The sequence below is a fragment of the Onychomys torridus genome, chromosome 18 (assembly GCF_903995425.1).
Source record: "Onychomys torridus chromosome 18, mOncTor1.1, whole genome shotgun sequence".
Classification (NCBI taxonomy): Eukaryota; Metazoa; Chordata; class Mammalia; order Rodentia; family Cricetidae; genus Onychomys; species Onychomys torridus.
This window is the reverse complement of record NC_050460.1, coordinates 65,260,954-65,288,147: the sequence shown is the minus strand read 5'-3', so window position 1 is coordinate 65,288,147 and position 27,194 is coordinate 65,260,954. Positions and strand designations below refer to the sequence as shown.

The following is a 27,194-nucleotide window of genomic DNA, read 5'->3' as shown; positions in this document are numbered from 1 at the left end:
CCAATCCAAACGCTCAGAATTCGACTCCTCGCTAAGGGAAGAGCGGGGAGAGGAGCAGTTTCCGGAAGCGCGCCTCCTGGGTAGTCCCGCCTCTTCCTCCAGGGAGGTATATAAGAGCGATACGTCACTTCCGCTCCCTCTTCCACTGGAGGCCTACACGCCGCCGATTGTGCCGCCGCCATGGTAAGAGCGGAGTCCGCGCCGGGATCCGGCGACATCAGAGCCGGGGCGGGCAGAGTTTTCCGTCAGGGCTCCGAGGCCGCCCTGTGCCGCGGGCCTGCAACTCTCCCTGGAACGATGGAGCGCGACCCCGGGAGGGGACGACCTAAGACGTGACATTCCGGGGAGCGGGGGCCCGAGGACGGGCCGTTCCCTGGACAGGCGAAAGTCGCCCGGCGCCTGGCTGTGTGGGGCGCCTCCCCCTCCCCGGCCAACGTCCCCGGCATGTCAGGGGTTGCATTTTCCCGAGCCCCGAGGAGAGGCGCAGCCCCTAGCAGAGGAGGGGCTCCGAGCTCGCCGCGCTGTCCCCCGGCCTCGGCGTTTCTCCTTGTAGCTAACCTGTGTCTGATCATTCCCCGTGTCCTTCCAGTCTCTAGTGATCCCTGAGAAGTTCCAGCACATTTTGCGAGTACTCAACACCAACATCGATGGGCGGCGGAAAATAGCCTTTGCCATCACTGCCATTAAGGTAAAAAGCAGTGTTACCGGGCAGAGAATGCAAGAGAGAGGGTATTAAAGTCATCTAACAAATTAATAAAAGCCTGCGGTTGGTCTAAGGTCAGACCAGAGCATTTCCCCTGGGAAAGGGGGGCGTGAGTGTGGGCCTGCCCCACGTGGCTAAGCATTCCCGAGATCAACAGTTTGTGAGCTCCTGTGCGGGAGTGTGTGTGTGTGCTCTGCGGCACACTGTAGCAGCAACCGTTGGGTCGAATGTCTAGAAATTAACAAACATTCATGTCCATTGGGGGCGGTCTCCAGAACATATGCAAGGTAGCATTTATTCTAGTTGAAATAGAGCCAACACGTGTCTTTGGTTTACTGCAAAGGGTCAGATGCTGAACGGACGCTTGAGTGTTTTCTCTCTGCAGAGCTAAGAGCTTTCTTGGGGACATTACTTTTATCAGAGTCAGTAATTTTGGAAATAGAGACGTCTTGCCTGTATGTGTGCTTGAGGGCAAGGACTAGACCTGCCTATGCCATTGGCGTTTCCCCTGTGTGGTGTGTTCTCGTGAGATGTTAGGGGATGGATGGTGCTGGGGTGAGCACTAAGTAGTTCTGAGAAATGCAAAGGAATCTGGTGATGTTCTATACAATCAAAGTATTTTTAATTTTTGCCTAATTTAAAGTCTGATTGGTATATTTTTACTTCTGCCCTTGGGAAACAATGGTAATAGAGGTAGCTGATAGGGCAGTGTGAATGCGGTGTCTGGGGGGTTGAAAGGCCTGGGTGCTGCCTGTGACCTGCCTTTTCAAACAAGCATCTCGCTGATGGTGTTCATTGGAAGATAATTACAGTCCACTTTACAATCAGGCAGGGCACTTGGCTGTGCGCAGTGTCTGGAGATCCTGAGTACCAAAAGTTCTGTTGATTATGTGGAGAGGGTAAAGATTCCTAAGAAATACAGTTTGTTGGAGATTTTGGGAAGGATGATTAGGAATTTGAGGAACGGGTTGCCGGGAGAGTCCTCCAGAGGTGTGGTTAATCCTCCAGAGGCGTGGCTGAGGTGTAGTGTAAGCTAGGCCAAGAAGGGTGAAGGACAGTGGAGATTCTGTGCTGTGGGCCAACTGTTGCAAATAGCTCGTCAGTTCTTCGTGATAAGGGTAAGTATTTACAAAAATCAGAAAGCCTGCTGTGCGTGGTGCCACACATTTATTGAGATAGGGTCTCACTGAAGGCCTGACCACCACCAGCCTGGCATCAGACGTCCACCTTCAGTACTTGCAGCCTTGAGAGCAAAACACGGTCTCCCAAGAAAAATCGGTAGAAAGTAACAGTGTGGAGGCTACGGCAGGGATGGACAGGTGTTTGGCCTGCATGACTATCCATATGTGCTGTGCCTGTGGAGGCCAAGATCCCCTAGAATTAGTTGTGAGTTCAGGGAGTCCAGGTCTCTGGAATAGCAGTCAGTACTCTTTAAATATTGAGCTGTCTCTCCAGCCCCTAGAACATTCAATTCTGGAAGTCGAGGTGGAGGCAAAGTCAAACCCACTCAGGGCTCAAAGAACTCTTCCCTGTCTTACACTTTTAACAGACATTCGTGTGTGGCTGTCTATTTACCCAGTTGTATTTAGGGTGTGACCTCACCTAATTTCTATGAGGGTCATCTTTTGGGCTGTAATATTCATTGTCACCTTCAGTTTGGGGTTGGCTACTGGACATTGGCCTGGCTGTCACTTGTCCAGATGATTGTAACCTTTACAGATCAAACTGCTGTGGCTGCTTTCGTGGCATTGAATTTTGAGTTTCTGGTCCGGTGTGGCCTGAGTGCATTCCTGATTAGTGTCTGGAAGAGTAATCTGGGAATGGACAGGATGCTGGATTCCCTATAGTTTCTGTCGTTATTGGTGGATTAGAACAGGTAATTCAGGCTGGAAGGCCAAACCTCATTCCCAAACTTTCCACCCCAGGGTGTGGGGCGGAGATATGCTCATGTGGTGTTGAGGAAAGCAGACATTGACCTCACCAAGAGGGCTGGAGAACTCACAGAAGACGAGGTGGAACGTGTGATCACCATCATGCAGAATCCACGACAGTACAAGATCCCAGACTGGTTCTTGAACAGACAGAAGGACGTGAAGGACGGGAAGTACAGCCAGGTGTGTGAGTGGGTGGCTTCAGGGGTGTCGGTTGAAACAGCACAGAAAGTCTGAGGTAAAGCTGGCGTCCCCGTCCCTGGTTCCAGGTTCTGGCCAATGGTCTAGACAACAAGCTGCGTGAGGACCTGGAGCGTCTGAAGAAGATTAGAGCCCATAGGGGGCTGCGCCACTTTTGGGGGTGAGTGGAGTGGGGCCGTGCCTGCTGGCCGAGTGGGCTCCGTGGTGCTGTCTGCTTGTCTCCGGTCTTGCTGGTGTGTGACCTGTGATTTCTTTTCCTTCTGCAGCCTTCGTGTCCGAGGTCAACACACCAAGACCACTGGCCGCCGGGGCCGTACTGTGGGTGTTTCCAAGAAGAAATGAGTCCCTGGGCCTTTGCTGTTAATAAATAGTTTATATGCCTGTACCCTCGGTCTCTGTGTCTTCCATGTGGTGGGTGGCAGTGGTAGAGGATGCTTCAAGGGATCCCTGGTGGTTACTGACCAGCTGGTGGAGGTCCCTCCCGCAGCAAAGCCTTTGGTGTGGTTGAGTTAAAATAGCCCTCCCTGCCGGGCATGGTGGCGCACGCCTTTAATCCCAGCACTCGGGAGGCAGGCGGATCTCTTGAGTTAGAGGCCAGCCTGGTCTGTAAGAGTGAGTTCCAGGACAGGCGCAAAGCTCCACAGAGAAACCCTGTTGGTCTTATTTGGTTGGGAAAACCAAATAAAAGAAAACGGCCCTCCCAAGGGCTCCTGTGTTTAAGCTCAGCCCTATAACCCGCCTCTAAATATGACTGGGAGCACTGGTCCTATGCCTCCCTTGCTTTCTGTCTGGTATTGGGTACAGCAACAATCTCTAGATCTGGAGACTGCCACTCCCTACCGGTTGGTGTCTGGGCGGGAACGGAGGTGGTGTCGCAAGTGTTGGCAACCTCAAGGGGGCGCTTGGGCAGGCTATATAACTGGGTGCCCTTTGGAGTACAGAGCAGTTGAGAAGTGGTTACAGCGGGTCCAGATGCTGCTCCGGTGAGTAGCAAACTTACCCACTCCAGAGTTCCTGAATGGGCGGGCGGAGTGGTTCCTCACATGCATTACAACAGGAACAGATACGGGAAGGGTTGGGCCAAGTGTGCGTGGAGGATGCTGGCAACTTCCGGTCTTAAGGAGCATGACGGGAAGGCAGTGGGGGAGGGGTGCAATGGAGGAGCCGAGCTTGGCAGACCGGGTAGGGGAAGTCTGCGGTTCCCGGAGCCACTGCGGTGGGCTCGGGGCTGCATCTTGCGATGCGCCAGCCCCCCACGCACAGGTCAACGTGGTTCCGCTGCAGCAGCCGGCTAGGGCCGCTCTCCTGCCTCCTGGAACTCTCTCCGTTCTACCCACAGGTCTCTGCGGCTCACCATGTCCCTCAGCCTCTTCCGGCGCCTCCTCCTGGCAGTCCTGCTACTGGTGATCATCTGGACCCTCTTTGGGCCCTCGGGCTTGGGGGAGGAGCTGCTGAGCCTATCCCTGGCGTCCCTGCTGCCAGCCCCAGCCTCACCCGGGCCGCCCCTGGCCCTGCCCCGCCTCTTGATTTCCAACCCCCGGGCCTGCGGTGGCCCCGGACCTCCTCCCTTCCTGCTCATCCTGGTGTGTACGGCCCCGGAGCACCTGAACCAGAGGAACGCCATTCGGGGGTCTTGGGGCGCCATCCGCGAGTCCCGGGGGTTCAGGGTGCAGACGCTCTTCCTCCTGGGAGAACCTGTAGGGCAGCACCTCCCCGACCTAGCCTCGGAGTCGGCAGCGCGGGAGGATATCTTGCAGGCCTCCTTTCAGGATTCCTACCGCAACCTCACCCTCAAGACCCTCAGCGGGCTGAACTGGGTGAATAAATATTGTCCTATGGCCCGCTACATTCTCAAGACGGACGACGACGTGTATGTCAATGTCCCAGAGCTGGTGTCAGAGCTGATCCAGAGAGGGGGCCCTTCAGAGCGATGGCAGAAGGGCAAGGAGCCGCAGGAAGAGACCACAGCTGTCCACGAAGAGCACGAAGGCCAGACAGTCCCACTCCTGTACCTAGGCCGATTGCACTGGAGGGTGAACCCCATTCGGACACCGGGGTCCCGGCACCATGTGTCCGAAGAACTGTGGCCTGAAACCTGGGGTCCTTTCCCACCTTATGCCTCGGGCACAGGGTACGTACTGTCCGCCTCTGCTGTGCAGCTCATTCTGAAGGTGGCCAGCCAGGCACCGCGTCTACCTCTAGAGGATGTCTTTGTGGGAGTAAGTGCAAGGCGAGGGGGCCTTGCCCCCACACACTGCGTCAAGTTGGCTGGTGCCACCCACTTCCCCCTGGACAGGTGCTGTTACGGGAAATTCCTGCTAACATCCCACAAGGTGGATCCCTGGAAAATGCAGGAAGCCTGGAGGCTGGTGAGCGGACTGGATGGGAAAAGGACTGAGCCCTTGTGTTCCTGGCTCCAGGGACTCCTGGGTGTCTTGAGGTGCCGGTTCATAGCCTGGCTCAACAGCAGCTGAGAGCCAGAGGCCACAGAAAAGAGCATCTCAGGGACCTGTGCCCCACAATCAGTGTGCACAGGCTGCAGCTCCCTCCCTGTGGTGATCCATCTCCTCACAGCAGACTCTAAAGCCACTACCAGGCAAGGAGAGAGGAGACTTGGGGCCTGCCGGCTCCAGACAGTCACCCCAGAAGGATAAACGCAGGAGGGAACTGGGGAGACAGCTGGTCTCACCAGCTGGGACAAGAGCCAATAAACTGGTCTCTTCCCCTCAAGTGCAGGTCGTCACCTGTCTTCACCACGACCCCGCACACCTGGAGAGCCCAGAGGCTCCAGTACAGCTGCACACAAGTCTGTCTCGGTCAGTCACTCTGGGGCAAAGGCCCCTAAGGCAAAGGCCTAGACAACCGTAGGTGTGGGGCAGCAGGAGGCAGGACAGAGCTGAGCCTAGAACAGCCCACACCAGGGAAAAAACAGCTACAGGGCGATCCAAACACTCCCCCAACCTTGTTTAGTATCCCCACACCCCCATCCAGCCAAGGTGAGATACAAGGCACACAGGATGAGTTCCCTACAGATCTTTTTATTTACAGTGTGTGTGTGTGTGTGTGTGTGTGTATGTGTGTGTGTGTGTGTGTGTGTGTGTACACTGCGCGTCACCCTGAATGCACACTGGCCCATATGTACACAGAAAGTTAAAGGACAGCTTGTGTGAATGGTTCTTTCCTTCTACCACGTCTTCTGGGAATTGGCCTCAGGTCTGGCATCAAGCGCCTCTGCCCACTGAGCCATCTGGCCCCTATGGGTCATCTCGGGAATGCTGTTTCTGGCTCATCGTACAAATCTATCCAGTGCAGATGGACGGGCTCCAGGAGGCTTGGTCGTCTCTTGCTGCTTCTGCTGCTGCTGCTGCTGCTGTTGCTCAAGGCTCTGCCGGACTTTGTCCTGGAGACAAAGAAATGGGGAGCCCAGGAGAAAGTGAGCAGAGGCTGGCTGATAAGGCTCAAGGCTGGAAAGTTGCAGGCTGACATCTGGCTAACCCCATGTTTGCATACCCTGTGCTCCTGATCCATGACCTTCTTCTTCCTCTTCACCAGGCTCGCTGTGGAGCCTCGGCCCTTCTGCTTTGCCTTGGGTTGGAAGGCAGCCTTGGCATCAGGGTCATATCCCTGACAAGGGACCACAGTGAAATCAGGAGTAGCCCCAGTGAGCTGGCAGCACCCACCTACTGAGCTGCACTTCCAAATGAGGCAGCGCACACAAGGGGAGGAGCTCTGCCCTGCCTCAACTCCACGTGCCATCCTTTGGTCAAGCCCCTGGGAGGCCTGCCCTGCTGAATGGAGATGGAGCGGGAGGGGAGGGCAGAGACTACAGTTGGTATGTAAAATAAATGAAAAAAATGTTAAATAAAATAAGCTTTTCAAAGACGAGGTAGGGCATAGAGGAGAGGGGACAATCAGACAGGGGTGAGGAGGGCTGGACAATGTGGCAGCTCCATACCAGTCTCTCTATCCGCTCCTTCTTCTGCTGCTCCAGAGTGACCACATCTACCACTGCCAGGGCTCGGGGGTCCAAACAAATGAGTTCTGCAGGTACCTAGAGGAGCCACAGAGATGGTAAGGAGCCACAGGGAGGTGACACAGAAAGGCTCAGAAGCCCAGGAGGGCGGGCCCGCAGAGCTCACCTTTTCCAGCAGAGCCTTCACCTCCCACTCCTGACGCTGCTTCCGGCTCCTGTATGGGTTATTCTCCAGACCATCAAAGTTGGGCTCGGCAGACCCTGAGGGAAAGACGGACTGAACCTAGTCCTGCAAGTCCAGACTGACTGGGCCTACTGGCCCTCCCCAGCTGTTAGGCTCTCTGGCCCACTCACCAGGGACCAGCATGCTGGTGATGCCTCCACTGTGCCCCACCCCCAACACGTCTTCAAAGGGGCAGAACTGGAGTCCATGCACATGGCCTGAGAGTCGGTGGGTGAGGTAGGGCTGCTCCAGGGAGGGTGGGCTGGCCTTGCCCTGCCCTGCCCATATATTGACCACATCACCCATTCCTGCAACTAATAGTCCCCGCTGGGAAAAGGCCAGATGTCCTGCTCCCTGAGGCAGGGTCCGGGCACTCAGGGGCCGGAATGTCCCTCGCAAATCAAAGATCTTCAGCTGGTGGTCAAGGCCAGAAGTGGCCATGTACCTGTGTGGGAGACGGACCAATTAATCTCCAGTGGGTATTGACAGGAACCTGTGGCCAAGTCCCAAGTATCTAATCTGGGTGTGAAGAAAGACTAGTGACCACTCTCCACACTAAATGCTGTACCTCACATAACTTACCCCATTGCTTCCATTTTATTTATTACTTATTATTTGTTCGTTTTGAGACAGTCTCACTATGGAGCCCTGACTCACAGAGATCAGCCTGCCTGTACTTCCCAAAGGCTGAGATTAACAGTGTGTGCCCCTCTGTTTTCAAGAGCCAGACGCAGGTGGCACACGCCTTTAATCAGAGCACTGGGGAGGCAGAGCCAGGTGGATCTCTGTGAGTTCGAGGCCAGCCTGGTCTACAGAGCAAGATCTAGGACAGGCACCAAAACTACACAAAGAAACCCTGTCTCGAAAAACCAAAAACCAAACCAAACAAAACAAAATCAAGGGGATGGAGAGATGGCTCAGAGGTTAAGAGCATCAACTGCTCTTCCAGAGTTCCTGAGTTCAATTCCCAGCAACCACATGGTGGCTCACAACCATCTGTAATGAGATCTGGCGCCCTCTTCTGTATACATAATAAATAAATCTTAATAAAAAAATTAAACTAAAAAAGACAGGGTTGGGGACTTAGTTCAGTGGTAGAGCGCTTGCCTAGCAAGCACAAGGCCCTGGGTTTGATCCTCAGCTCCACATACAAAAAAATAAAAATCCAGGCCAGAGAGGAAACCTGGATTAAGGAGTGGCTGAGATGACATCAAGTCTTTCGGGGTTTTGTTATGGTTTGGTGGAGGACCGAACTCAGGGCCTCATGCCTGCTGGACAATTGCTCTACCCTTTACTCTTGGCCCAAGCTTATTTGGTGTCTGCTCCCATGCCTACTGGCCCTGCACTGCCCTCACAAGTCACAGATCTGTAGAACACATGCCAGTCTGTGCCTGAACATGCATTCAACTTCAGCAGGGCAGCTCAACAAAGAAGTCAGGGAGGCCTCCCCTAGCCAAAGCCCTAGCTGTGGCAGCAGACCAACTGTGGGCAGACAGGAAAGCAGAAGTCTGTCTCCAGAGTTGGTGGGAAATGTGGTAAGAGGAAAAGGACTATGTGGGTTTCCTGAAGCTCCACAGCTCATCAGCGCAGCACCTCAGGTAGTGATGTGACAGGTGAAGGCCATGTTTCTTAAGAAAACCCTCCTACGGCCGGGCGGCAGTGGTGGCACATGCCTGTAATCCCAGCACTCGGGAGGCAGAGGCAGGCGGATCTCTGTGAGTTCAAGGCCAGCCTGGTCTACAAAGCGAGCTCCAGGAAAGGTGCAAAGCTACACAGAGAAACCCTGTCTCAAAAAAGGAAAACCCTCCTAGAAAGTAACAAGTAATGCATGGACAGTGCAGCGCTACCCCCTATGTAAATTGTTCCCCCCAGAGGCTGAGAGGGAAGCTAAAGGTGACGAGCTTTGCCAAAAGAGTCTCTTGGCCTTGACCATGAATCCAGGAAGGGACTGAAAAGTTCTCTGAGCAAAGGTTCATCCTGTGACAGAATGAGAGCCTCATTCTACCAGTAGAGCCTCAGCAAGACAAGAAAGGTTACTGGGCTAAGCATGATGTGCATGGCTTTAATCCCAGCACTAAGGCAGGTCTCTGTAAGTCCGATAAGCCTTGTCCATACAGCGAGCTCCAAGACAGCCAGGGTTATATAGTGAGACCATGCACCCTGCCAAAAAAGCCATTGGTAAAAACCAGAAATGACTGAGAGATCCTGGACAGTGTTGCATCCTCGGGTGGACCTGACACATAACTATCTACAGGATCCAGTGAGTATGTTCCAGTCTGGCAAACCTGCTGCTGTACTCACAAGAAGCATTTCAGCCTCCAGAAGCCAATTCAATGCAATCCTAACACAGGCTTCCAGAAAGCCTTGGGGAAGAGGCCACTTCACCTGTGGCCTGAGGGGAACCAGAGCTAAGCAGGGACCAACTGAAGAGCCAGAGTGTTCAGGCCTACAGTGTGACCAGGCAATAAAGCCCTGGGCAGGAAGTTACAGGCCCCGGCAGGGTGAGCTCCAGCTCAGGCCTAGAGGCCACTGAAGGCACAAGGTTTCGGTTAGGCTTCCCTACTCTCTAGAGCCAAGCTGGCACTGATGGAGACCGGGCAGAACCAAATCACTTGTTCACAAAGACAATAGCTCTCTGTGAGTTCGAGGCTACCAAATGAGTCCCAGAAAAGGTGCAAAAAGCTACACAGAGAAACCTTGTCTCAAAAAAACCAAAAAAATACTGTAGCACAACACACTTTGCAGGGTGATGGTGGTGCGTGCCTGTAATCCCAGCACTCGGGAGGCAGAGGCAGGCGATCTCTGTGAGTTCAAGGCCAGCCTGGTCTACAGAGCTAGTCCAGGACAGGCTCCAAAGCTACAGAGAAACTCTGTCTTGAAAAACCAAAAAAACAAACAAACAAAACCAAATCACTTGTTCACAAAGACAACAGCAATGGCCAGAGTGACCTCAGCATCTTGGAAAACTTTTGCACGATGGTAACTTTGGGCTTTCTCTACCCGGGCTCCTTGTTTACTTGTTTGTTTAGGATGGGGGGGGGGGGGAGACGACACACGGACAGATGGGACGGGACGGGACACAACAGGCAGCGGTGGCGCACAGCTTTAATCCCAGTACTCGGGAGGCAAAGGTAGGCAAATCTGAGTTCAAGGCCAGTCTGAAACGCTGTCTCATAAAACCTAAAAAGAAAGCTTCACAGATGCAGAAAGTCAGTGTAAGAGGGAAGTAGTTTGTAGGAAATTCCTCTGCAAACAGCTCAGGGACATGCCGCTGGAGAACTGGCAGCATCGTGCCTGTCAGGAGAGGGCACAGAGGGCTCCCAGAGCGACAGGGAAGCTGGCAGGACTTCAGAGGCAACCCCAAGCAAGATCAAGAGGAACGCCCAAGACAAGTGCCAGACCTGGCCGGAAGCACAGAGAACATTGGCTTTATGACTGGTTTCAGTACGAAGCCCAGACTAGTTCTCAACTTTCAATCCTCCTGCCTCAGCCTCCTGGGTGCTGGGACTAAAGAGTGCACCACCAGGCTCAGGTAATCAGCGCTTTTGATTCCTGAGCAACTTGGGAACTGTGGCTCAAAATGTAAAAAAAGACACTGTGGCACACACCCATAATCCCACTCAGGAGGCTGAGGCAGGAGGCTTGCTACAAGTTCTGGGCCAGTTTGAACTGCAGAGAATACAGCTCCCCAAACCCATGAACTATGTGAGCATGGCTGGAGGAGGTTAGGACATCATTTGCTAAAAGTGAATTTAGGTGCAGTTTGGGCGGTGCCTCACACTAGGACACTGTCACCATCATCAAAGATGTCAGTTCAGATCTAGCTGGGCAGTAGGCTGGGGTGGGTGTCTGCTGTCCCTGAGAGAGTCCCAACATTCCCCATGGCTGTTTCGGTTTGCATTTTCTTCTTAACCCCTCTCATTCTTCAGTCACTCACAGGGCACCTCTGGCGGGTGAGGCTCTGGGCTGACCTGGGGACATTAGCATGAACCCCTGAATCTACCCTCATGTGGCTAGAGAGAGGAGTGGAATTCGGGTTGGGAAAACTTTTCTGAGAAGGAATGGCAAGTGAAGCGACAGTGACAGACCCACCAAGTCTGCAGTGACAGAAATGAGGTGCACCCCTAAACTACACCATCTGTCTGCACAGGACTGCAAGGACACACCATGTGCAGCCTGGATGCAGCCTCTGCTCCTAGAGGTAACTGCCTTCCATCTCTATCCAACACCTCACCCCCAAACAAGTCACTTACATGCCCGTGGGATCCACTGCCACAGCCCGCACCCCACCACGGTGACACAGAATCTTTGCCAGTGGCTCCTTCACAGCTGGACTCCATAAAGACACAGTGCCTGGAAGTGACGGGAGAATCCAGGTTACTGATGCAAACCCATCCCGGCTCTTGCTGTTGGTTTTAGCCCAAGGTTATCAAATGAAGCAAAGATAGGACCAAGATGAAGGAACTAAAAAATGAAGGCAACAATATTTTATTCTCTCTCCTCTCTCTCTTTTCTATTTATAAAAAAATAAGGTAAGAAGTACATTTGCTAAGGTAGTATGAGAAGTAATATATTTCCTTTAGGTGTTTGCTAAGTTAGATATTTGAAAAAGTACTAGAGTAGTCCTACAGAATGTAAGTTTATTATGTAGGCATGAAGGACAGAATGTAGGTTTAACTAGGTCATAGATTTAGTATAAAGTGAGTCAGAGAAATGTAGGCTTGGAATATACAGGCCTTAGGTTTAAGGATATGGTGACAAAGTGAGAGTAGACTTTCCCAACCTGGGACTTGGAGAGCAATGCCCATGGCGAACTGTGGACTTGGCAGTTCTAGAGACTGCCAGCTTCAGGAAATAGCTGAAACCCTCAAGGCATCAACACCGTGCAGATGGCAGATGCGCGAGCGTCTACAAGCTTTCTACCGAAAGCAAGCCACAGTGAAAAACGAACAGGCTAAGCCACGAGAGAGGCTAACGACCAACAGCACTTTGGAAAGCCCTGCAGAGATGCCACGCTGAGGGAAAGGTGAACAGCAAGATTCTGCAACCTTTGAGACGCTACACCACGAGAAAGGCAACCAGTGGAGACCTCAGGAAAGATGAACAGAACAGAGCACACCACGAGAAAGGCAACCGGCAGAGACCTCGGGAAAGATGAACAGAACAGAGCAGCGGTGACCAGCGAGGACGCCGAGACAGCCTGCTTCCAGACCGGAAAAGTGGTCTCCGTGCTGGACAAAGAGTCGAGACGTGGGAACTGCTGAGTGGGAACAGCATGAACAGCCAAACCAAAACTTGGAAAACTGCTGCCTGCTATGGAGGATTCCGGGGACAGGTTTCCTGGGCACGTGGACTGTCAGAGGTGCAGGTAATGGGTTTTCCTCCAAAAGCCGGGGTTACCATAGGAAGGCAGGCCACAGTTCCAGTTCAGGGCAGCTGAAGGAGCCTTATGCCAGTGTGGCTTATGAGGTGAAGCTCTCTAGCCTGGTCCAGGACTGGTTACGGAAGGCTACAGACTGCAAAGCGAGGTTTCCGAGAGACTTGCTTGAACTGAGAAGTTTTGGTGTGGGACCTCTATCTGAACTGTTTGCTTCAGAGTCCTTATGATTCTGACAACTATACACAGGGCAGCTGACAAGCCTGACTGTGAGTGCTCAATGGAACTTTTAGAAATGGTACCAAAACTCTTTTTAAACTTTTGAACTTAAAAAATAAAATGGAGGTAATGATTTCATTATAATGGGACAGTTTGAATTTACTTATACATATATCTCTATCAACAGTGATGACTTATGAACTGCTTATGGAACCGTTTATATAAAAATGGAACTGTTTAAATGGGGAAGTTTGTTGGTTATTTTTTAAAGCAAAGGGGGAGTGTTAATATTTCTCAGTATATTTAATTTAAAAAATATTTTCAGGTTGGGGATTTAGCTCAGTGGTAGAGCGCTTGCCTAGCAAGCACAAGGCCCTGGGTTCAATCCTCAGCTAAAAAAAAAAAAAAAAAAATTCATGTTACTTGAGTGAATTAATGTTATGTTTTCTATAGTTCTAAATTGTTAGGATGAGAGTAGGCTTGTAGAAATTATTATGTTAACCTATTGATATTGATGTACCATGGTTTGGAGAAGTTAAGAAAGTACTCAAGTTTAAGATGTACACATCAGAAGTTTATCCTATATTTTGTTAGCAAGAAATATTAAGAGTTTGCTTTAAGATGTAAGATTGAGAAAACTAACTATGCTGTGATTGGTGTGATAAAAAGCTGAATGGTATCCAGGTAGTGGTGGTGCATGCTTTTAATCCCAGCACTCAGGAGGCAGAGGCAGGCCGATCTCTTTGAGTTCAAGGCCAGCCTGGTCTACAGAGTGAGATCCAGTCACAGAGAAAGTCACAGAGAAACCCTGTTTTGAAAGAACAAAAAACAAAACAAAACAAAACAAAACACTGAACGACCAATGCCTAGGCAGGAGGTATAGGCAGGACTTTCAAGCAGAGAGAATCTGGAAAGATGGTGGAATCGCCAACCAGACACAGAGGAAGCAGCAGGGGATACAGAGAGATGAGCTAACAAGGTAACACAATAGAACATAGATTAATATAAATGGGTTAACAGCGGGATAAGCGTAATCTAAGGCGAACATTCACAATTAATCAGAAGTCTCCAAATCGCTCTTTGGAGCTGTCTGAGAGGACAGAAAATGACTTGTCACAGATGCCAGACCCTGTCTCCAAAGGAAAGAAAAACCAGAAACTGACCGTTACTGTGTCCGAGATGGATAACAGCATTGTAGGGGTTCTGGGCCATGACACTGAGCCGTCCAGCCCGTGCGTTCAGAGCGCTCACAATCTTCCCCACTGACACATCCAGGTAGGTCAGAAACCCTGTCTCTGACTGAGAGAGAGAAATGAGATGTCCAGCTGTCCTGTCTTCCCTCTGCGAGTCCTAAAGGAGTCAGGTCCTCCCAAGGACTGCCGCCCCAGGGCCCTCTGCTCCACAGTCACTCACAGCGGTGGCCAGGAGGAAGTGGAAGGGAAGGAATTCCAGCCGAGTTACTCGGTCGCAGCGGCGGATGCAATGGAGCTCGATACCCTGGCTGTCATAGATGTAAAGCCACCGGTTCTGGGCGACGGCGAACAGAGCCTCAGAATGGAGGAAGCTGGAGAAGGGGGAGGAGTTTCATGGGAGCCGGGACCCCAGGGCATCATCCACTGGGAACTGGCCGACCCACTCCCACCAACTACCAGTGGCGCAAACACTGACTGGATGTCCCGCACGGCTTCCATGACGTTGATCTCACACATGAGCTTCTTTGTCACCCAGTCGAGGGCAGCCACATGACCCCGACGACCTCCTAATGCCAGGTGTCTGTTGGAGGTGAAGCAAAGGCAGAGTGTTGATGCGGGGAGCACCCTGACCTGACTGGAATCATGCCCACCCCAGCCCCTGACAGACGGGAGGAAGCACTGCTGTAGACAGCAGCAGACAGACAGACAGCGTAACTGAGGAAGGCACAGCTCCTGAAGCTGGGGAAACACAGCCACATGGAGTTCACCAGTCAGAGGGGCTAGGGCGACGGCTCAGTCCGTAAAGAGCCTGCCATGAAAGCATAACGTCCTGAGCCTGGATCCCTGGCTCACACGTAATCCCGGAGCCAGGGAGGCCGAGACAGGCAGATCTTGCTGGACATCAGTCTAGGCGGTAACGAGTTAAGGAACCCTGCTCAAAGGTGGAGACTAAAGAGAGAGCTCAGCGGTGAAGAACACTTGCTGCCCTTACAGAGAACCCCGGGTTCAGTCCCCAGCACCCCATGTCAACTCACAACCAAACCATCCGTAACCCCAGTTCCTAGGGATCTGATGCCCTCTTCTGACTTCCATGATAGCAGGCACACATGTGATGCTCAAACATGCAGGTAAAACATTCATAACCATAAAATAATAAATAAAAATTCGGAAACATTAAGAAGTGGAGGGCTGGAGAGATGGCTCAGAGGTTAAGAGCACCGACTGCTCTTCCAGAGGTCCTGAGTTCAATTCTCAGCAACCACATGGTGGTTCACAACCATCTGTAATGAGATCCAGCACCCTCTTCTGTATACATAATAAATAAATAAATCTAAAAGAAGAAGTAAAGTGGAGTCCCACAAGAAGGCTCAGTGGCTGAGAGCACTTACCTGTACAAGCCTGGTGACCTGAGTCTGAACTCCAGAACCCACATAAGTAAGGGCGGACGAGAAAAATGACCCCACTAAAGTTGTTCTTTGAGCTGCCCCACACACCGAGTCATGGGCACGCACAAGCACTCACACACACCTGCCCCACACACCCAGTCATGGGCACACACAAGCACTCACACACACCTGCCCCACACACCCAGTCATGGGCACACACAAGCACTCACACACACGGCTAATAATAAACAGGAGGGAAAAGTGGAAAGCAGTACATGAAGATGCCACAGTGACCTCTGGTAATCACAAGCATACACGCCCGTGGCAGGTACGCCACCACATCAACATGCACACGTACATACCAAAAAGTCACTGGAAGCTGAGGGTAGGTAACGCTCAATAGCCAAGTGTGTGCTTTGCATGTATGCATGAGGTCCTGGGTTCCATATCCAGAACCACAAAAGAAGAGCTCAACGTTTCCAGCTCATGCTGTGATGATCCCTCCTACGATAGACTGCATCCCCCGGAACTACAGGCCAGAATTAACCCTTCTTCCCTTGAAAAGGGGGCAGGGGAGGTGTGGGAGAGGCAACACAGAGACCGAGCAGAGCTAGGAGTGTGCCCACGGAGCAATCTGGGTGTCCTGCACATGCCTATAACCCCAGCCCCAAAGGAAAAAAGACAGGGTGACCACGGCTGGCCTGCGGGCTTCCAGGTCAAGAAAACACAAACTGCTCTGGTCCCCGGGCGTGCACATGTGCACGAACACAAGTCAATCGTGAGTCCTTTCTTAGAGAGCGAAGAGCCACCGGAACTCAACCTTACCTCCCTGTACGAGAGTAGTTCAGTCTGTAGGGTCCAAACTGCCTCAGGTTCAGGTCAAAGTGCTGGCAAAGGGCAGAAAATAAACATGAAAGGAAGGACTCCCCGACGCAGCCTCCTGGGCCCTCTTCCTCCTCAGGCTCACCTTGGCGGCGCTGGCGATGTCCACAGCCTCCACGATGTCCGCCTGCAGTATTTTTGCCGTGTCCTCCCCATCTCCTTCCAGAAACCTGAGACACACAGTTAAGGACGACCGTGACGGTCTCCAGCACGAGGCTGGCACACAGACATCAAAACGCAAAACAAAATCCCGGGAAGACGGGGTAGGAAAGCCCAGGGCAGGGTCCACTCACCCAGGCTCCTCCGCAAGCAGCAGCTCGGCGCGGGCAGCCCTGACGCTCGCCTCCTCCTCCTGCGCTTCGGCCGTCTCAAGCTTGCTCCGGGTTTTGGGCTTCGAAGGCGGGAGCTACGATACGGTGGGGGTGGGGGTGGAAGACCCGAGGGGCATCCGTGGGGTCCCAGGAAAGCCACAGACACGCTTGCCACCCCCCACCCCACCCGCACGGCCTCCCAGCCCTCCCCGCGGTCCGACTGGCCCTCACCTTGCAGGACTTGTCAATACGACGGAACTTGCGCGCCCCCTCCGCGGGGGCGGGGGCGGGTCCCGGGAAGGGGTCCTGGGCCTGGCGAGGGGAAGGAGGGGCAGATCCTGATCGGCCCGGCTGCTCCCTTTCTCAAACGCCACCCCGTCGGTCCCGGGCTCACCCCAGACAGCGTCCGCGGCGGCGTCTTCCGCTCCCAGGCGTCCTTCGCGGTCTGGGGCTTCCTGCAGACCCGAGACTTCTGGGCGCCGTGCACGCGCCTTGACCTCTGGGGTCGCCGCGGCTCCCCAGAACTCCTCGCCCTCTTCCGAGGCGGCCCCGGGGCGGCGTCCGCAGCGGCCGGGCTGGCGCCCTCCTCCCAGTACCGCCGCGGTTTCTAGGGCAGAGGAGGAGCCGTCGCACTCGGGGCCCGAGCCGGAGCCCCAGCCCGAGGGCGGCCACGCCTCCCACCGAAGCCGCTACCTTCCTCCTGGCCTCAGGGCTGTCTTTCTTGGGTGGGACACCGCTACCCGGCTTGGGGACTGTCTCCATCTCGCTGACCCAACGACGATCCACGTGCGACACTCCCCGCGGCAGTCCCACGGCCCTCTTAAAAAAAAAAAAAAAAAAAAAAACTTCCGGGAATCCCAACCCCACCCCCGGCCTTCATCCAATCATCGCCGTACGGGAGCCTGAAGCCTCTGGAGCCATCTCGAGTGAGGGCACGCCTCGGTGAGACTCTGTGAGCGGCTAGGCTCAGCCCAGGGGCAGCTCCTGACCCAATGGTGACCAAAAGGTAAGCCTGGGCCCCGAATCCTCCTAACGATGAGTTCTTTTTTTTTTTTTCCCAGATTAACTTCTCTGTCTTGCCTAAAACCTCTCGAGTCGAGGCCTTCCGGCGGAACGAATGTCCCACAGGTCAGAACTACAAGTCCCGGCGGGTGTGTCGGGACGCAGCTTCCGGCGCCGTCTTTTTCCCAGCATGCCTTGTTTACTTCCGGGTTTGTCGAGCCCGCGGGTCTAGCGTGAAGAGGCTGGGGTTTGGCTTGGAGGACTTGGAGGGTCTGTGTCGCTCCGCACCTCCTGGGGAGAGGCTCTTCTGGATGAGGAGGGGCTGCGGAGCCGCAGAGAGCTGCCGGGACGAAGTGCGGTCCTCCCGCAGGGCCAGAACCCGAGCTCGGCGCCGCCTTCCGTGGCTGGAGCCCCGCGACGCCCGCCCCGGGGGCTTCCTCCTCCACCATGGCTGAGCTGATCCAGAAGAAGCTGCAGGGGGAAGTGGAGAAATACCAGCAGCTGCAGAAGGGTAAGCGGGCAGAGGGTGGTCCTGGTGCCCACGCTCAGCTCCACACCCTCGGGAGCCTGGCGGGCAGCTCGGGTCCCTCCCCACCGGCCTCCCCGGGGCGGTGCGGTTCCGGCCCATTTGATGTGTTGTTTAATCATGCGTTTCCTCCCACCACCCCAGACTTGAGTAAATCCATGTCGGGGAGGCAGAAGCTTGAGGCACAGCTAACAGAGAATAATATCGTGAAGGAGGTGAGGATCCGGGACGCCGGGACACAGAGGAGCTTTGCTTGGGCATCTTATCAACCTCCCCACCCTCTCTCCAGGAACTGGCCTTGCTGGATGGATCCAACGTGGTCTTTAAGCTGCTGGGACCCGTGCTTGTCAGACAGGAGCTAGGGGAGGCTCGGGCCACGGTGGGGAAGAGGCTGGACTATATCACCGCGGAAATGTAAGTGCTCCCCACCCTGTGTTGCCGCTGGCATCTCCGCGCAGAAGTGTTGGATAGCTCTCCACAGCGGCCCCCATTTCCCAAGCCCTTTTTTTCTTATTCCTCCCTGAGACAGGGTCTCAGCGTCAAGTATTGGCTGACCTGGGACTCACTGTTTGCCTCTGGCTCCCGAGGGGTGGGATAAAAGGCGCTACCATTTCATTTCAGCCTTTCTTTTTGCATCACATTTGGGGGGGTGGCTCCTGTGCCATGGCACTCACCTAAAGTCAGAGGACAACCTGCAAGAATCTCCTCCTTCCTACCGTGTGGGCTCTGGAGATTGAATTGAGGTGTCAGCCCGGGAGGAAAACGGCCCTACCCACTGATCCATCTCACCAGCCCTTTCTTTCCCTTAGTGCGTGTCTCCTCCCCCCCCCCCCGCGCCCCTGCATCCCTCAAACCTCAAAATTTTTCCACCAGTTGCCCGTTGCCACTCAACAATGAGCCCCCACTGATTTCCGCTTGCCTCCTCTTCCCTCCTCAGTAAGCGCTACGAATCGCAGCTTCGGGACCTTGAGCGGCAGTCAGAGCAACAGAGGGAAACCCTTGCTCAGCTGCAGCAGGAGTTCCAGCGAGCCCAGGCAGCAAAGGCTCCTGGGAAGGCCTGACCCCATGGGAGGGGGAGGAGGGGGAGGGGGGGGGGTGAGGCAGCTCCGGGTGTACACTAGAATAGCCAATAAAATGTCAACAAAGCCAGTGCAGTCTTTCTTCACTGGCCTTTCCCTTTCCTCAGCCCCTTCCTGGTTATGATTTACACCTCTGAGATAGAGTTCTGGAATCTCTTTGGCAGTATCTGTGTTTTTGTCTCCCTGGTGCTAAGAACTCAACTCAGGGTCTGGCCTGTGTGCCTTCAGTTTTCAATCTGAAATGTCTCAACCTGTTTCTTGCCTGTTCTTACAACTCTCTATCTTCCCTTTCGTTGGTAGACATAACCCTAAGACATGGGAGTATAACCCTAAGATGTCAGTTTAGCTGTAGAGCGCACGGCTCTCTAGCCGAGAGCCCAGGATTTGACGTGGTCTCACTCTGAGTGCTTGTGTCCAGACAGCTCTAGATCATTAGCCTGTCTTTACCTCTGTCTTCTCAGCATTGGTTGGAATCTAACTTTTTCTGTCTCTTTGTTTTGAGATAATGTTTCTCTGCAGCCCTGGCTATCCTGAAATTCCCTCTGTAGACCAGGCTGGCTTCAAACTCAGAGATCTGCCTCCTAGGTGCTGGGATTAAAGGTGTGTGCCACCACCACCCAGCTGAATGTAACTTTTAACTAATCTGAAATTCTTCCAAACATGTATGTCATATCCACAAAGTCGTTTTTTAATTTCTTTGTCCTGAATTATTTCTTACAAATCTGCATTTGAGGGACATCCACAGTGATTAATATGATTCAGGAGCCCTGCATCTTAGCGTCTGTGGCAAGAGAAAGCCGGCTATGGAGGAGCCAGGAGTGAAGGCATCACCAGGTTAGCTTTTACCAGTACCCTGCTCTCAGGTCCCAGGATGGACCAGAGCCTGTGTATCCTGCCAGGCACCCCTGGGAGTGGAGTCCCTGGTCCTGTTCTCTGCCTTCTTTCATCCTGCTCCCCATTCTAGGTCCAGTTCTGTGCACTGAAGGGTGGGAACAGAGTTCAGGTAGTGTTTCTGTTTATTTTCTTAGTGTTGTCACAGTGACAAGAACTCCAACAGAAGGTCACGTCATTGTCCTCTGCCCTGGGCTCAGAGCCTCCAGGCCTTTCCTTGGCCCTTCACAGGCCAGCATGTGGCAGGAGCACACTCTTCCCAGCATTGATAGTTCACCACATTCCCCAGAGGTGGAAGCTATCTGCAGGGATCCAATTGGTTGTATGGCCACCAGTCCCCGGGGCTGGCCCCTCGGTGGTTCGGTAGACAAGTGGCAGTGGCTGACCAGGGCTGCTGGCCACCTCTCGGGATTCCTGCTAGTGTGGTGGCCACCACTGGTGGGGGAGCACTGTGACTTCTGTAAACCTCAGAACAGGGCCCGTGCAATCTTCCTTCCCGTGGCCTTAATCCTGGGAAAGGAGCCTCCCCCTCCCTCGCTCGGGGGAGTTCCTGAGGCAGAGGGGCCAACGTGGGAACCTGGTGTGGCAGCGGAGGGCCTTCTGCGCTGCCGCAGGAGGAAGTCGTGAGATGCACCATCCATAGCATAGAAGACATTAGCCGAGTGTGGGATGATTAGCTCTGTGGGTTCAGAGGGGGTGTCAAGCACTCATTCCTCCCCCGAGTGCCCCGTGAGAACACACCCTTCACTTTGCCTTCCCCCTGGCTGCTCACCTCGCTCCCCAGGCAGCAGCTGTACCAGCTCAAACTCTGAAGCCACTGCAGAATCACGATTGTTTTTCTTAAGGACTCGACTGATGACACTTGGAGACTTGTCCTGGCTTGTCACCTTGCAAAAGAGACCAAAAGAGCAATAAATACACCGTGATGACCTGTTTCCTATCCTTCCAACCCAGCCAAAAACGTCACCTGTGTCCAATCAACAAGAAACCCAGTAAGCCAGCCCACAAGGATGCTCTCCTGCAGGATAACTGTTGACTCTGAGAGTGTAAGGCAGCCCCCAACACTCAGGGTGTGGCCCGCTAATGCAGAGTCCCACAGGAGCTACAATGGAGTCCTGACTGCCCAAACCCAAGAAGACACTGATGTCTAATACAGTGAGGTCCTTCCCACCTAGCCCAGCCCCGGCTCCCTCACCAAGATGCTCTTATAGACGCTGCCATCTTCCCCCAGCTCCATCTGGACTCGGATAATTCGGCAATCAGAGGACCCTGGTCCAGAGGCCCCTCCCCCATATCCAGCACCCCGAGAGGCCCCCTCTCCTGTGCCCCCACTCAATGGAGATCCACAGGAGGCTGAGCGGCGGTGACCTCGAGAAGGCCTAGGGGAGGAGGCTGGAGGGGAGAGGTGGCTAGGGTCAGCAGGACCGTGCAGAGAGGGGCTGCTTTCCAGGGCAGAGTCCAGCGAAGAGACGGATGGCCACTTCATGTGCTAGGGGCAAACAGGTGAGGTCGTGAAGGGAGGGAGGCAAAAGAGAAGCATCTTAGTGTGGTCAGAGTTAAGAGTGGACTCACCTGGGCCAGCCGAGTCAGCAGAGGAGCAGGGGTTCCAGGTACTTCATCTCCCCCAACACTGGGCCGATCCCAGGACACAAGAGGGGTGGGGCCTCCAACAGAGCCCAGAACTCTGGAGAGGCAGGAAGTCAGACCAGGACAGGGGCAGTGGTAAGTCCCCATGAGACCAGCTCCCAGCCAACAGTGCTCCTACTCTGTCCACTGTGAGATGACTAGCGTTGGCCGAAGCATCCTGGCAGCAGGGGAGTCACTGGTACCAGGAGGTTCCACTTCACAGGACACACGGTGACTGGACAGGATAGCCATGGTCAGGTCAGGGTATGCCATCAACACACACACACACCCACGTTCCCCAGCCAGAGCCCTAGAACCCAACCACCCAGCCAGTCACCTCTGAGCTTCGGTTAATGGCTGGAGGCCCTGGAGCCACTGTTGGATATCAGGGTCAGGTCGGAGGTCATAGCCACGACATTCATTCTGGAGGCGCAGCAGCTCCGAAAGGATCGCGAACTCCTGGGAAGGAGCCCTCAGACTGCAGGAGCCAAAACTCAGGGACCCCTGAGTTTGCCTCCCTCTCCCCATCCTGGGACATGGTCAGGGAATTCCAGGGCCCAGCCCCACTGTGCCCTCACCTTCCTCCGCTTGTCAAAATTGATGTATCCATTCTGCAAGGGCAAAGGACAAGCATGCTAATCCTCTTGGCACCAGAGAGAGCACCCTTCTTCTCAAGCAGAGCCATCGCACAAGCCACTTGGACTTGGGATTCCATCCCTCTCCTCCATTCACACCTCAGACCCAGCTCCTATCCGCCTTGGCTGGCTAGAACTCACTCTGTTGATCAGGCTAGCCTTGAAGTCAGAGATCTGCCTGCCGCTGCATCCTGAGTGCTAGGCTTAAAGGCATGTGCCACTCTGCTGGGCAAAATAAGTCTTAAACAACAAAAACCAGGGCTGGAGAGATGGCTCAGAGGTTAAGAGCACCGACTGCTCTTCCAGAAGTCCTGAGTTCAATTCCCAGCACCCACATGGTGGCTCACAACCATCTCTAATGAGATCTGGCACACGCTTCTGTATACATAATAAATAAATAAATCTTTTTAAAAAATTTAAAAAAAAAAAACATGTAGACCAGGCTGCCCTCTAAGTCTGAGAGACTGGCCTGCCTCTGCATCCTGAGTGCAATGTAGAGTTCCAGGTAACACCCAGCTCCACTTGATACTTTAAATTACTGTCTAAGAGAAAGCATCGAGCTTCTAGATGAGAAAATTGGGCTCATAGCAGGACAAGGAACTTTCTGGAAGCCTCAGCATCTTCTGTTTGCAACGCTGGGGTGGAGCAGGCTAGGGAGCCCCTCACATCACCACCAGTCATTCAGTATTTGTATATTTCATACACTACATGCCAGTGTTTCCGGTATGCTCAAAGCACTTGACAAAAATGTATTCATTTATCCCTCCTTTTAAGAGGCTGACGTGGATGCAGTCAGACGTATACTGACAGATCACCAAAGCGCAGAGGTTGAAGTGCTCGCCATGGTGACAGAACCTGTGCTCTGCTGCCTCTGCCTTGTAGCCTCTCTGTGGAAGGGCTCTGTCTGAGCCTTAGGTGCACCTGTTAAGCCTTCCAGGACAGACCGCACGTGCTCGCTCTCTCTCACACACACACACACCCCACTGACCTCCAGCTCATCCTTGGAGGCTGCATCCAGCATCACAAGGTCCTTCAGGAAGGTCCCAAGGTATGGAACCACACCCTGCAGAGAGAGGTCAGGGTCAGACTCCCGCCCGACACACACCCTTCTTTCCCTTCCTTCTGCACAGAACTGTCCTCATTCACCTCACCACCATGCCTCCCAGCCCCACGGGTCACTCACCCCACCCCTGGAGCTGGACCTTGGGGCCTTCTTGGAGTGTGGCTCCACAGGGGGCTGCAGCTTCACTTCCTGGTGGTGACAAGACACGGTGAGGGAGGGGGGGCAGGTGCAGAGGCTGGGGAAAAGCAGGACCGGCCTCACCTGCAGGAGGAGCTCTCTGCTCTGGGAATAATTATCCTCCTCTGAGAAAATCTGGCACAGGCTGGAAAAGACTCTGAGACTGTCCCTGGGGAGGAAGAGCAGTGCCCTGAGCACAGGCCTGTCTCAGCTCTGCACCCCAGGCCTCAGGCACTTGGGGCCTCCCACCTGGCTGCTTCCCCCCAGGCCGCCCGAAGCCTGTGGATAGGGCTGGACTGCAGGGCCGATACAACAGCATAGACTGAGGAGAAGTTCCGAAGCAGACGGCACTCCTGTGAGGACCCGAAAACAGAGTCAAGGCTGTAGGCCCTCTCCATGTCACAGTCCCCATCCAGCAAGGACTGTTCTCCCTCACCTCCGCCACACGGATCCACTTCTCCAGGAGCCGGGCCCTCTGTGGGGGTCGGAGTGGCCTCACAGTCACCTCCCCTGGCCCCTCTCCAGTTGAGGTGGCCCCCAGGACAGAGCTAACTACTGCCCCTGCCACCTTGTTGAACTGTGTGACGGTAGCTCGGACAGATGGGCAGCGATGAGAATGTCCTGGCCGGTCTCTGTGACCCCATAGGCCTCCCAGACACTGAGAGGGGATCAGATTGAGAAACAGTTCCTGCAGGGTAGAGAGGTCACAGGTCAAAACGTATAGTCAAGCCAGACAAGTTTCCAGTATCAGGGAGCTGAGGCTCTTAAGTGGCCAGGGACCAGCAGGGCACAAAGCTCCAGGATGGCAGCCAAGGGGAGGAGGGGAGGGAGGGTCAGAGCAGCAGGGGGAAGAGCAACCCCAGGAGCATCGGAAGGAAGCTAGGAGAGCTTAGTAAGGGGTCAGAGTGTAGGGCCCAAGGTCAAGGTCTCACCGCATCTAGCAGGGTCAGCTGTTCGGCCAAGTGGTCAGCGAGGAACACCAGGACATCCGTGGGGTCAGCAGGGGAATCGCCAGGAAGGGCCAGGGGCTTAGGAAGGTTGGGGGCCCGGGGGTCTACCCGGGCCCTGAGGTTTCGGATGAGGTCAGCACTGCCCCCCCCAACACCCTCCCGTGCTGCATACCCTGTCCGAAGCAAGAAGCTCTCAAGCCGGTCAAGTTGACCCTTGACCTCAGAGCCAAAATCCTCAGGGTGAGAGGCCAGCCAGGTTGAAAGTACGGAGATGGCTACCCTGGGAGAAGGGGAGCCAGCCAAGGGTCAGAGGTCCAGCCTCAGCTTTCTCAAGAGGGGATTGAGGTTGAGTCAGGGGCCACTCACCCTGTGGTCCTCTCTAGCTCACCAGGAGGATGCGACTCAAGGGCTTCCAGCCTGGGGATGAGGAGAGGGTCCACCTATGCAGCTTTTTCAACGCCCCTGGTGCTGTGAGCGCTCAGGGTCCAGGAGCCCCCTCAACCCTTGGTCCCTGACCTGTCAGTCACAAGCCCAAACAGGGCAGGCGTGGAGGTGAAGGCCCGGTGGGTGGCCAGCAAGGCTGGAGTGAAAGTCACGTCAGCCCCTGACGTCCTGGCATCCAACAGGTGTCTGACCAGGGCCTCCAGAGTGCCAGCGCGGAGCCGTCGGGAGGAACGAGGGGGAGGCAAGGGAGCCTGGAGAACACGGAGGGTAGCTCACTCATCTCCTCAACCCTACTGCTAGATGTCTAGGAGACTCCAGACCTAGCTCATGTTTGCCAAGGTTCAGAAAGGGCTCAAATCACACAACACAGGGTCTAGAGAGACTCCAGACCTCCAACCCAGTGCTCTGCCCAAAAAGAAAGGGAAAAATATCAAAGAACTGCGAGGTGAGGGGTCAGAGGTGAGACGTCAAAGTCATGATCTCACCAAGGGGTCAAGAGGCCGGTACTGGCGGCTTGTGACAGTAAAGGTGGCACCATCTTCCTCCTCATCCCAGACGGACACGGGGGCCTGGAGGCGCGGGGAAAACAAGTCAGTTCCACAGCACCTCCACGGCCCGGCCATTGTTCCCCAGGCCCTGCCCCTCCCTCTGTACCCCTCACCTGTGACGGCAGGGGACAATACCAGCGAGTACGAGGGCTAGAGGGTGCTGGTGACCCCAGGTCTACCCCCACTGGGGCTCAGGCAGCCCCCCACCCACCGCCTCAGAGCTCGCTGGAATAGAGAAGGTGTAGTGGGAGCTTCAACTGAATGCAGGAACCCTTCTTCTGGACACACCCAAATCGCCTTCCCCCGCCACAGCTGAGCCCAACCCGGCAGAAAAGTGGGGTGCAAAGGGCGGGAGCGGCCGCCAGAAGAGGCACGAAGCCAAAGGCAGAGAGAAGCTGAAACTTCAGGCCGTCACATGCCCCGCCCTCCCTGCCAGAACCAGAGGAGCCCAAATTCAGTCCTTCTGCATAGACCCCCTTGCCCCAGGTCTCCCGAATGCAGCTCCCACTAAATCTCAGCACTGGGGATCCCCTGAAGGTGGCGGCTCCAATCCCAGTTACAAGAGGGAAAAGGGGAAGTCGGGATGATGGGGGACGGACGGACGGTAGACTCAGAGTCATGTGGTCCTAGCCCCTCCCCCGACCGATCCCGAAAAACCAGCCTTGCCAGTCACCCTAACTTCACCAATGTCCGGACCCAGGAGACCAGGGCCTCTTGGGCTCCGAATCTAACTTCTGGATCCCCCTGAAGCCCCAAGTCCTGCCGCTGGTCACAACTGTTAGTCCCTAAGAACGAGGATGACCCCTCTCTACCTATCCTAGGATCATCTCACCAGGTGCCAGTACCTCTTGGCTTGCTGCCCTCAATCCAGCACCAGGGGGTGGGGGAAGGGGCGGCGAAATCTGAGGGTTCCCTCCCCAATCCTAGAGGCTGGGGAGCTGGTTACTGTGGAAACAAACCCCTCCCCGCCAAACAAAAACCAGGAGGGAGACAGGGACCGAGACACAACTGCCCAGAGGCAGCTCTCTGGGGCAGGCATGGGCAAAGGGGACCTGAGCCCCGCAGGCACAGCCAGCCTGCCTGGCAGCCAGGCATTCCAGGCAGGACCTCGGCAGGTTCCTGCAGGCGGGTCCGACCGACAGGGAGAACTCCAGAGACTCCAGCACCCAGACAGAGGTGCGGGTGTGAGCGAGGCAGGACGAGACCGAGGGACCCAGAGACACCAAAAGGAGGAGAGTCTCAGAAAAATTTAATGCCCTGCCTCCCACCACCCGCGTCTCACCTCTTCTTCTTCCTCATCCTCTTCCTCCTGCCCCCCGCCCACGGCCCGGCCACCTGGGTCCCCACCCTCTTCGGGGTCTCGGCTCCGGAAGCTGCTCAGCACGACTCCCCCGGGGGGGTTCGTGTCCAAAAGCAGCCGCAGGGGCCGCGGGAGCATGGCCGAGTGAAGGAATCAGCGGGGTCAGGCCATGGGGGCGCCTGGGGAGAGACGGGTGGGGCGGGGGTGGAGTCAGGCGGGCGTCGGGGAGACGGGCAGGGGCCCTGGGTGGGAGTCCCCGGGAAGGCTGCGTGCGGGGCGGGCACCCGGGAGTGGGGAACCAGGGCCCGCAGTGCCTGTTAGGGTCACCCGGCGCTCCGGCTCTGACCTGCTCGGGAGGGGCGAGAGGCTGTGCGCGCGTCGCGGGCCTCTGTTCCTGTCGGTCTCTGGCCCTCGGCCGAGTCCCCTCCCGGGCTTTTCCGCGCCCCCCTCCCAACCCCGCCGGGCTCCCGGGCCCTCCCGCCCTTTCCGCTTCCCCCCTCCCCGCGTCCGCCCGACGGCAGGAGCCAAAAAGGGAAGGAAGTTGAGGACAGGAGC

General features: G+C 55.0%; 5 protein-coding genes across 5 annotated transcripts; 3 read left to right on the top strand and 2 right to left on the bottom strand.

Annotated features, from left to right (window-relative positions):
- Positions 1–128: 128 nt before the first annotated feature.
- Positions 129–3,220, top strand: Rps18 (ribosomal protein S18). The gene is made up of 5 exons (XM_036168506.1): positions 129–183; positions 590–688; positions 2,629–2,817; positions 2,904–2,995; positions 3,102–3,220. Exons 1-5 carry the CDS (start codon positions 181–183, stop codon positions 3,175–3,177), a joined length of 459 nt encoding a protein of 152 aa, XP_036024399.1. The 5' UTR covers positions 129–180; the 3' UTR covers positions 3,178–3,220.
- A 530-nt stretch (positions 3,221–3,750) lies between these two features.
- On the top strand, positions 3,751–6,655 carry B3galt4 (beta-1,3-galactosyltransferase 4). The gene is made up of 2 exons (XM_036167526.1): positions 3,751–3,818; positions 4,175–6,655. Exons 1-2 carry the CDS (start codon positions 3,808–3,810, stop codon positions 5,307–5,309), a joined length of 1,146 nt encoding a protein of 381 aa, XP_036023419.1. The 5' UTR covers positions 3,751–3,807; the 3' UTR covers positions 5,310–6,655.
- On the bottom strand, positions 5,854–17,235 carry Wdr46 (WD repeat domain 46). Its single transcript, XM_036167525.1, has 15 exons — positions 17,092–17,235; positions 16,793–17,005; positions 16,630–16,710; positions 16,381–16,493; positions 16,173–16,257; positions 16,031–16,092; positions 14,296–14,400; positions 14,041–14,191; positions 13,791–13,926; positions 11,285–11,384; positions 7,163–7,476; positions 6,975–7,069; positions 6,791–6,886; positions 6,346–6,459; positions 5,854–6,235 (listed from the first exon to the last, which is right to left on the bottom strand). The coding sequence occupies exons 1-15, from the start codon at positions 17,158–17,160 to the stop codon at positions 6,122–6,124; spliced, it is 1,848 nt and encodes a 615-aa protein (XP_036023418.1). The 5' UTR covers positions 17,161–17,235; the 3' UTR covers positions 5,854–6,121.
- A 14-nt stretch (positions 17,236–17,249) lies between these two features.
- Pfdn6 (prefoldin subunit 6) lies at positions 17,250–19,113 on the top strand. The gene is made up of 5 exons (XM_036167527.1): positions 17,250–17,340; positions 17,460–17,911; positions 18,071–18,141; positions 18,216–18,340; positions 18,864–19,113. Exons 2-5 carry the CDS (start codon positions 17,848–17,850, stop codon positions 18,985–18,987), a joined length of 384 nt encoding a protein of 127 aa, XP_036023420.1. The 5' UTR covers positions 17,250–17,340; positions 17,460–17,847; the 3' UTR covers positions 18,988–19,113.
- Positions 19,114–19,668: 555 nt separating this feature from the next.
- Rgl2 (ral guanine nucleotide dissociation stimulator like 2) lies at positions 19,669–27,133 on the bottom strand. The gene is made up of 18 exons (XM_036167701.1): positions 26,986–27,133; positions 26,622–26,818; positions 25,277–25,360; positions 24,864–25,042; positions 24,714–24,764; positions 24,330–24,627; positions 23,834–24,085; positions 23,647–23,750; positions 23,482–23,566; positions 23,341–23,409; positions 23,146–23,220; positions 22,101–22,133; positions 21,860–21,981; positions 21,662–21,757; positions 21,469–21,580; positions 21,092–21,385; positions 20,669–20,783; positions 19,669–20,575 (listed from the first exon to the last, which is right to left on the bottom strand). The coding sequence occupies exons 2-18, from the start codon at positions 26,775–26,777 to the stop codon at positions 20,364–20,366; spliced, it is 2,337 nt and encodes a 778-aa protein (XP_036023594.1). The 5' UTR covers positions 26,778–26,818; positions 26,986–27,133; the 3' UTR covers positions 19,669–20,363.
- Positions 27,134–27,194: the final 61 nt, after the last annotated feature.